Source organism: Solanum stenotomum, chromosome 8, assembly GCF_019186545.1.
Source record: "Solanum stenotomum isolate F172 chromosome 8, ASM1918654v1, whole genome shotgun sequence".
NCBI lineage: Eukaryota > Viridiplantae > Streptophyta > Magnoliopsida > Solanales > Solanaceae > Solanum > Solanum stenotomum.
In genome coordinates, this window is record NC_064289.1 from 27867730 (window position 1) to 27878185 (window position 10456).

General features: G+C 29.7%; 2 protein-coding genes across 2 annotated transcripts in view; one reads left to right on the plus strand and one right to left on the minus strand.

Annotated features, from left to right (window-relative positions):
- Positions 1–2: 2 nt before the first annotated feature.
- On the minus strand, positions 3–1944 carry LOC125874668 (staphylococcal-like nuclease CAN2). Its single transcript, XM_049555662.1, has 9 exons — positions 1733–1944; positions 1596–1651; positions 1392–1506; positions 1208–1321; positions 941–1128; positions 821–877; positions 572–731; positions 419–487; positions 3–345 (listed from the first exon to the last, which is right to left on the minus strand). Exons 1-9 carry the CDS (start codon positions 1859–1861, stop codon positions 241–243), a joined length of 993 nt encoding a protein of 330 aa, XP_049411619.1. The 5' UTR covers positions 1862–1944; the 3' UTR covers positions 3–240.
- A 4261-nt stretch (positions 1945–6205) lies between these two features.
- The window catches only part of LOC125873676 (uncharacterized), a 10435-nt gene continuing 6184 nt past the window's right edge, over positions 6206–10456 (plus strand). The window contains exons 1-3 of the mRNA XM_049554555.1: positions 6206–6446; positions 6710–6820; positions 7036–7254. Coding sequence (XP_049410512.1) covers positions 6206–6446; positions 6710–6820; positions 7036–7254 — 571 coding nt within the window. The remainder of the gene's footprint in view (positions 6447–6709; positions 6821–7035; positions 7255–10456) is intronic.

Here is a 10456-nt window from a genome sequence, read left to right on the forward strand (position 1 = left end):
CGTTTTGATGGTAATAGATATAGAAGCACCTGAGAAATAAATATACATATACAACAAGGAATGCCCAAGTACACACTACATTTGGCTTCCTTGGAGTTAAATTACTAGGGGATGCTTCTACATTGCACCTCCTCTATATCAACACGATTTGACAATTGAATATAGCATTACTGTGGCTTTCTTATGCTTGTGCCTTTAATTAATGTGTTGGGGCAACCATGGCTCTGTTGAATTTGTTATTCATGAACGTTGGTTTTCACGTTTCTGTTTCCTCCACTCCCATGGCATTTCAGGATTTCTGGCTGCCCACAAGCCAATTCGTTTTGCTCGAGCTTCTTTTTCCCACTAAACCATAGAGAAAAATATATTAAGAAACATTGTGTTGGTAACTCTATGGCGACATAAAAATGCAGATTACCTTATCTAACTCTGGACGCTTGTCATACGCGGTATAGTGCCAGGCCAATCCCTTCTTTAACATCACTTCCTACTTGAGAAGCCAACTTAGAACTGGAAGAGCCTAAATTGAATAACTGGGAGAAGAAAGAATGGTATTGATTGATTTCAATACCTGTGCAAATATGCCATTGCAGTATATATCCCCAACACAGCGGCCATAACGATCTTCATCAAAAACTAAGACCCTTAAACTCTTACCCTGGAGAACTTTAGTCAGTTCTTCCTTGGCCTCTTGACCATATGGCATTGCACTTTCTGGTGCATCTATTCCCCTGATTTCTTCTTCATTCGTTATTTACCAATTTTACATATATCGCAGAATTATATATAGAAAAAAATAAATATCCAAGTGTCTTAATACCTTAATCTGATCCTATATTTTCGCGCAAGAACTTCCTCATGGTTCACTGGTATTGACCTGTGACAGAATTGGGTGAATAAAAGTTAAAAAAGAGACAAAGGTATGCTTTATGCAACTTACCTATATCCTGAATCTATGATCTGTTTGTGCAGTTGATCTGCTTTTGCATAATTTTTCTGAGCCCGTGCCTTTGATCTTTGAATAGCTGCATTTTGCACATCTCTTGGGAGACACGATGCCTCTCTAGGATCTGTTGTACTAACATATACAGTTACTGTATCTCCGTCTGCCACAGCCTTTGCATCCACCTAGCACATACATTCTACGAGTATTAATTACAACACTAATTTGAAGATTCAGAGGCTAAGCAAGTTTCGATATTCTTACAGGGAGAGTATGCAATTCAAACTTGAGTCCTTGTTGGTGTGATGGAGGAGTGCCATCACTAGTTAGTTCTACTAAGGAGTGAGGAAGAGGAAGACCATAGAAAGCCAGTAACCCCTGAAATCAATTTTGCTAGACGTTATAACAAGTTGTGAATGTTATGGAAATTTAGCACAAAGTTACAAACCTCAACATCTGCTTTCTGATGTCTCTTCAAGGTCTGAATGACAAGTCTTGAAGTTTCTTCAGGTGTTTTAGGAGGAGGCTTTGTTTCTCTCCACGCATCCGAAAGTTTCTTATACCTTCATTTATCACCAAAAATGTACAATTTAGGAAAATCAAACAGCTATTCTTGAGCTACTATTCCCAATTCAATTCTCTTAAGTTTTACCAGTTAGATTGCGCCTTCTTTGATGATACAACATGCTTACTCAGTCCTTGAGGAACCTAAAGGGAAAAAAGAAAAAAATTGAAAAACCCAGATCTTAAAAATTGGTTGAGAAAATCTAATTCTTGGACCTCAATTACCTGGGAGTTGATTTCAAAGTTGTAGAGATCGTGTGCTAAAGCGGAAACGCCGGGATGATGGCTGAGGGAATCAGAGTCTGCTGAAGGTTTGCAGCAATTAACATACAAAGATCTTAGAGCGTTTCCCATTCTCCGGATCTAAATTATTGTTTGATGGTCCAAACAGAGAGGAAAGAGATTATTATTATGTAAAGAGGATTTTCCTTTTAGGTTAGAAGAGAATCTTTTGTTAGATTGAAGCTGCGATCAAATTTAGGAACCAATCAGGAAAAGTATTCTGTTTAAGGATACGTAGTATTTACCCTTCAATATTTATGGGTCAACGCCTCAACGGTCCTTTGCCTTTACAACATTTCGTGTCCTCACGCCTGTATCTTGTTAATTTTAATTGTATATGCACCTTAATTTCAATGTTACATTATGCATCACGGCGGACATATATTGGTTCAAACGGGTTTAGATGCGTCAAAAAATGTACTCTCAACTTTGTTATTTAAACATGATATATTTTCTTTACGAAAGCAAAGTGAAAAATTAATTTTTAATAATTTTGTAATGGAGGGGTATATTTGATCATTTTTCACATGTTTTTTTTTTAACTTTTTAAATTCAACGGCTAATTTGAATTTATTATTTTGATGATCAAATTTTATATTATTTCACTTATTTTCTTGTAAAATTTATTATAGATGCCGCAATTCTTTTTAGAGATATAAAAACTAGATTACAATATAGTTGCAAAAAAGTTAGTTTTTGTTATAAATGCATTATTGTGAATGTCATCCGTAACTCTCTTTGAAGTTCATGTACGAAATAAATGAACACTATTTAATTCATGTAACTTGAAAAGACATTTTCTACTATAAATAGGCGATGATTATTCTATAAAAGAAGCAATCGAAAAGTACAAAAGAAAGAAATAATAAAACATTCTCTCTCATATATCTTGTTCATATATTTATTGTCTTATATTATTTTACTAGATATGAGACCCCGTGCCAGCACGGGGCCCAATATATGTTACTGTTTTTGTTTTAATTTATGTGGTGCATATGAAGTTTGAAGTTAATGAATTTTTTAGTATGTTTTTATATATTTTAAGTTGCTAATTATTTGTATTTAGAGTATGTTTTACGTAAATATATTAGAAATCACAATAATTAACAAGTTAATATAAAAAAAAAATTATAAAAAATNTATTAATGTACAATTGTTTTTGCACATTGTACAACTAATTAATGCAGTGAAAAGTTAATGTACAAAATTGTATGCATGTTGTACAAAAGTATTAATGCAATGTTGGTCCTTTCCAACTCTCACTTCTAAATAAGAGTAATATTGCTAATATTTCACAACACGTTATCAACACGAGTCTATAACCAATTGAGACCTACTTAATTCGAAATTATTTTTTTCCTAAAAGTTAATCAATTTTCTTTCCGAGTTAGGTATACATTTATATGTTTATAACATCTCTACTAGGACTTGCATAAGTCTTTGATTTGCGATATAATTACTGTACATAACTTGTTTTAGGTATTATTATGATACTTTACTAGGCATAATAATCGATATGTTTCAGATTTATTTTATTATGCTAGTTATATGCTACTAATCATATATATATATATATATATATATATATATATATATAAAAAGAAGAAACATAGACAAGGTGATGTGACACATCTCTATGACCTTTATTTCTATTTTCTTTTTTCTCCCTTTTTTAGCATTTTTTCTTCATTTCTTTTCATTAAATAATTTGTTTATTAATTAAAAAAAATTCAATTATATTTACTATTCGAATTATATTAGTTACAAAAAAACCTCCATCTATTCACATTCCCTACTTAAATAATATGTCTCTTCAACTCCTTTCTAACTATTCTTATGACTTACACCATCTATAAATACCAATTATCTATGCAAATGTTGAATGTTCATATCATTTTCATTTTCTCATTCTTTCTTTTTATTAATATAGTTTTTTTCTCTTTTTATTTTTTTTTTCATCTTTTTCATCAATCATGTACTTAATAATGTCACCATATGGTCTTCGTTTTGATAAAGATCATAGATATATTCTTCAAAAATTCATCACAGAGATTACAAATATATTCTTCAAGATTCATCACATGGATGTTCACATTTGCTTGGTACAAGTTCATCAAAATGAAGAAGGGAACTTAATTATCTTGAAAGATTTCATCAAGAGAGATGATCATATTAGTACAAATGATTGAATGATTTTTAAATATTTTGAATATTCGTTCATGTATAGTTTTGATTTCAATTAATATTATTCTATTCTTTTTATTTTATTTTGATTAGATATATAATTTCCTTTTATTCAGCAAAAACTAAATTATGTTACTCTACCAACCAACATATTAGAAAGCTCAATTAACATTTTTTACACATTTAACTTTATTATTATTATTATAATTATTGGTGTTGTTGTTGTAGTTGTTGTTGTTGTTGTTGTAGTAGTAGTATGAATGAAGATGAAAAGATACGATTTTATTTTGGAGTATATCTATTTGACAATTTTTAATTAATATTTTATATTATTGTCACGGTTGAAAGATATAATATTACCATGATATATTTTTCATAGCTATTGCATATTGTTGCCCCTAAAAATATATGATATGGTTTATCATATTAAAAAGCAGTCACAAAGTAAATAAATAAATAAATTATCTTTTTAGTACTTTTAAAACTTTTTATCAATGAACAAATTATTTAATGAAAAGAATGAAGAAAAAATTCTCAATTTCATATTATAAAAGCTCAAAAGTCAACTTATTTTTTTCTCTTAATCACATTAATTATATTAAAACTAAAAAAATACTATTTCTTTAACTTCTCTTAATTATTGTAAAAAAAAATTAAACTCCCTCATTTAGTTCTTCCAATAACATATCTATGTAGTATGATCGGATACATATATAAAATATTTTTCTTTATGATATTATAAATAAGATGTACATATATTATAATAATTTTTATTATTATAGTTCTACTGTAATAAAAAAAATATTTTATAGTTCTACTATAATAAATGTGCATATGTGATTAATGTGTATTTAACTTATAACTATTCAAAGTAAAAATAATTTATCTTAAAATTTTCACATTAAAGAATGAGTTATCTTTTGAATAGTTATTATCATATATTAAAAAAAAATTGGTGATGACTATAATAATAATTAGCATAACTTTATGAAACTCTTTCATTGCTCTACATGTGTTAGGGACAAATATTGATTCAACTTTTGGTATACCTTTCTATAACTTGACACTTTATGTATTCTCGAAAATTTAATATTTTATCACTCTATGATAATCTTTATATAATAAAAAATATAAGTAACACATCAAATTACTAATGACATCATGACTTCTTATAAAGATACATTTTATTCTTTATGTTATGCTTTTCAATTCTTTTATTTTCTATTGCAAAGTATGATCTCCGATGTACTGTTATATAATCAACTTAATTTCTTTTTCTTGAGATGTTTTTCTCAAAACATATTATATAAAAATGAAAGTTGACATATGTGATCCTGTAATATTAAAGAAAGCCAAACAAAATGAAGAAGATCTCACTAACTTCTTAATTTCATGTATGATTATGTTGAAACATAATTCAAGTATTTTTCTTACTTTTATGAGTCACAAATATATTTTAAATATTTTTAATACAAATCAAGTGGTTTATACATAAATAAAGTCATGTAATTTATAATGAATTAAATTTAATATTACTTTGATTGAACTAATATTATTGTTATAAAATTCATTAAATTTAATAAGAAACTACGATAATCAATTTACTGAAATTTTGCAGATTAACATTTATGTTTCTTTTTTCTTTTTATCGGCAACGTTAAGCGAAAATTATTGTTTGAAAATATCTCTCTAGCAATTTTTTGAACAAACAACATCAAGATCGTAACTCGATTTGTATTTTTTTTCCTTATACACTATTTTTTTTAAATAGTCAATTAAGAATATCAAAATTTAAAAAAAATATACTTAATTCCGTGCGAAGCGCGGATATGTACATTAGTTAACTTATAATTCTAAATTAAATTCTAAGCAATATGATAGCATGCTAGTTAAAATACTCGTAAGTATTTTCTTGTCATACATTATGATAAGTATATTTGTGTGTCATAAAGAAGAATATTATTGTATTAAATATGACTTGAATCTCTTACAAAACTTTGACGTTAATATCTATTGAAACTAGTAATAAATATTGTAGAATAATTAAAATTATATATTAAATCTATCGTTTCAATTCTTCATGAGTTTGTATACTTTTAAGATATTCCATGTGCATGCGTATAATATATTTTATAATCATATTATACTTTATTATTTGAACATTAATTTACCATTTATTATAAAGAAACCAACATCATAATATTAACTCAATTATTTATGATAGTTTTTATCATGTCGAATTTGTCAAAACTTGAATTTGTGGCACTTGACATTTCTAGAAATAACTATTTGTCATGGGTACTTGATGCTGAAATTCACCTTAACACTAAGAGTCTTGGTGATAGTATAATCGAAGGGAATAAAGCATCAAGTCGGGATAAAGCGAAGACTATGATTTTCCTTCGTCATCATCGTGATGAAAGCCTGAAGGTTGAATACTTGATGGTAAAAGATCCACTTGAATTGTGGATAGGTTTGAAAGGGAGGTATAACCACCTCAAGGCAATGTTATTGCCAAGGGCTCGTTATGAGTGGATGCACTTATGGTTTCAAGATTAAAAAGTCGTAATTGAGTATAACTCTGTTGTATTTAGAATCACTTCCCAATTGAAATTATGTGGGAAAACTATAAAAGATGAGGACATGTTGGAAATACACTAATTAATTTCCATGCCTCTAATATTACATGACAACAACAATACCGTGAAAAGGGTTTTCAGAAATATTTTAAATTAGTCTCATGCCTTTTGGTGGCTGAGCAACATCATGGCATTTTAATGAGAAATCATGAAGCCCGTCCTACTGGAAGTGCTCCATTACCGGAAGCACATAGGGTAGAAATGCACGGTAAGTCTGAAATAAACAAAATAATTAGGGCATGTTCGTGGGCGTGGCAAAGGCAAAAGACGATATAATAATCATCGATGTAGTGGTCATAACAAAAGAGAGAACAATATGTGTTCTCAAAATAATCCTTCAAAAGACAAGGGCGATCATTGTCATTGTTGTGGCCTTAAAGGTCACTGGATAAATGAATGTCGGGCACCTGAGCATTTTGTCAGGCTGCATCAAAATTCCTTCAAAAGAAAAGGAAATAAAGGTGGTGCCTCCTCTTCTAATGGCCCAGGTGGAGTCACATTTTACTCTAAAAAATGCTGCTCAAGCAGGATTTTCTCAAAAATATGATGAGAATGTTGAGGCAAATTTAGCACTGAAAGATGATGCTTTTGATGGGCTCGATGATATTACTCATCTAGAAGCTGATGACTTCTTTGGGGATCGTAATTGAAGATTGATAATTGAACTGAGAAATGAATTATATTGTTACGTGTTTTTAATGTCTTACTTAAAGTTCATGTACTTAAATTTTCTCTTGTTAAGTTTCGTACTTCTTATTGTGGATTTTTATTTTATGAAGATAAATAAAAAATTTCAGTCTTCAGTTGGATCTAAGATGAGTAATGGAGATATGTGCCTTCTGGACAGTGCCACAACTTATATGATACTAAGAGAAAGGAAATATTTCTCTCATTTGATTATGAAAAAGGCATATGTTAATACAATATTCGGTAGTACAAAATTGATCGAGGATTCTGGAAAAGCGATCTTATTACTACCTGGAGGAACATTATTGGTAATTGATAATGCATTGTATTGTAGTAAGTCTCAAAAAAATTTGTTAAGTTTCAAGGTTATTCGCCAAAATGGATATCATGTTGAGACTACAAATGAAGGAAAGGTTGAATACATTTTTACTACAATAAATGTGGAGAAGAAAATTGTGCACGAAAAATTGTCTGCACTTTTTTGATTATACCATATAAATATTGGTACGGTTGAATCACATGTCGTAGTAAACAAAAGGTTTACTGGTTCTAATGATTTTATTATTTGGCATGACTGGTTGGATCATCCCGGTTATAATATGATGCGCAAAATAATTGAGAATTCACATGGGCATACTTTGAAACCAAAATATTTTTCAATCAAAGAAATTATCTTATGCCGCTTGTTCTTAAGGAAAGTTGGTTATCAAACCATCAGCGGCTAAGGTTGGGGTGAAATTCCCTGCATTTCTGAAACGAATACAAGGTGATATATCTGGACCTATTCACCCTGCATGTGGACCATTTAAATGCTATATGGTCTTGATAGATGCATCTACAAGATGATCATATGTGTGTTTATTATCAACTCGAAATATGGCTTTTGCGATGTTGTTGGCTCAAATAATAAGGTTAAAAGCATAATTTTCAGATTATGCAATAAAGATAATTTGTCTTGATAATGTTGGTGAGTTTACATCTCAGACATTTAATGATTATTGTCTGTCCACTGAAATAACAGTTGAACATCCTGTTGTACATGTTCATACTAAAAATGGTCTAGCAGAGTTATTGATTAAACGTCTTTACTTGATAGCTATACCATTGTTGATGGGAACAAAATTGTTTGTTTCAATATGGGGGCATGCTATTTTGCATAAAGCGACACTTGTGTGCATAAGGCCAACCAGTTATCATGACATCTCCCCATTGCAATTGATTTTTTATCAGGAGTAAACATTTCCCATCTTAGAATCTTTGGTTGTGATGTATATGTTCCAATTGCTCCTCCACAACGCACAAAGATGGGTCCCCAAAAAAGGTTGGGCATATATGTTGGGTATGAATTTCATTCTATTATAAAATACTTGGAACCTAGAACTAGAAATTTATTTACGACAAAATTTGTTGATTGATATTTTGATGAATCAGTATACCCATCATTAGGGGGAGAACAAAAGCAGTTGAAAATGAGATAGATTGAAATTCACTTTCATTGTCTCATTTAGATCAACAAATCAATGTGAGCAAGAAGTTCAAAAAATGATTCATTTGCAGAATATTGCAAATCAATTACTGGATGCATTTACTAACCTTTCACGGGTTACTAAATCATATATCCCAGCTACTAATGCTCAAGTTCGAGTTGATGTCCTGACAAGATAAAATGTTAAGGCAAACGAGTCTGGACCACACTTAAAACGTGAAAGATCAATTGGTTTCAAGGATAAAAATCCTCGAAAAAGAAAAGGAATAAATGATTATAATATGGAGGCAACTGCTCATGAAGAGCTCCGATACATAATAAATGATGACACCACTAAGGAGGTCCATGCACTTGAAAATAATGAGAATGAGAAAATCTCAATAAATTATGTCTCGACGAGAAAAATATGAAATCGAAATAATATTGTGGTGGATAATATTTTTGCCTATAATGTTGTTAAATAATGCAACAAGATAAGGATTTGGAACCAAAATCTGTCAATGAATGTAGGTAGATAAATGATTGGTCAACATGGAAGGAAGCAATTCAAACATAATTGGCTTCACTTAAACAACGTGAAGTTTTTGGACCAAATGGGATTTTGTGTAAAAACGCAATGAAAATGGTAAAGTCGTAAGATATAAAACACGACTTGTGGCACAAGAATTTTCGCAAGATTATGAGGAGACATATTCTCCTGTGGTAGATGCAATTATCTTCAGGTATCTCATAAATATGTCAGTTCATGAAAAGCTTGCAATGCACCTAATGGACGTTGTCACAACCTATTTATATGGCTCACTAGACCATGATATTTTTATGAAAATCACTGAAGCACTCAAAGTGCATGAAGCATATAAAAATTCAAAAGAAAGTTGTTCAACAAAGCTTTAGAAATTCTTATATGGATTGAAACAATCATGACATCACTACAAGGGAGAAGGGATTTTCCAACAAAATATTTTGTTGCAATATATTCAATGTTGTTGCCAAAAGTTCTTTTAGTAACAAAATTTTTTTTGTTGCACGTTGTTGCCTAAAATGCTGTTGGGAAATGTTCTGCAACACCAAAAAAAAATATTGTTGTAAAAAGTTAACTTACGCAACAAAAAAAGTTATTACCATAAATTATATTTTGTTGGTAAAAAGTACATGATTGTTGTTTACGTAAATCTTTAGCAACCAAAAATATTGTTGCAAGAAATTATTATTTTTCCCAATAAAATTAGTTGTTGCAAATAATGGACAGAAAAATCGATTAACAATCTGTTATTTAGACTTTTAGCAACAACCATTATTGTGGCTATTATTACATTTTTTTTGTCAACAATTAGTCATCACATTTAAGCTATTTGTGAATAAATATCTCTGGTATATCTTTAGTAACAACTTATTATTAGCTGCTACATGTATAATTTACATTTAAAGTTAATAAAATCCATGAATGCATATATAAATTAATGCATACATGCATGCATATATATATATATATATATATATATAATAGTATCAAACATCAATACATAGAACTGATGCACTAGATATTTGGACTTTAAAAACTAAAAATTCCTACATAGGATGTCTTAATTTACGAAATGAATAAAAACATAATATAAGAATTATCATTAAGTAGTACTAATCTACTAGTAACTTAACAAGTAAATATTCCTC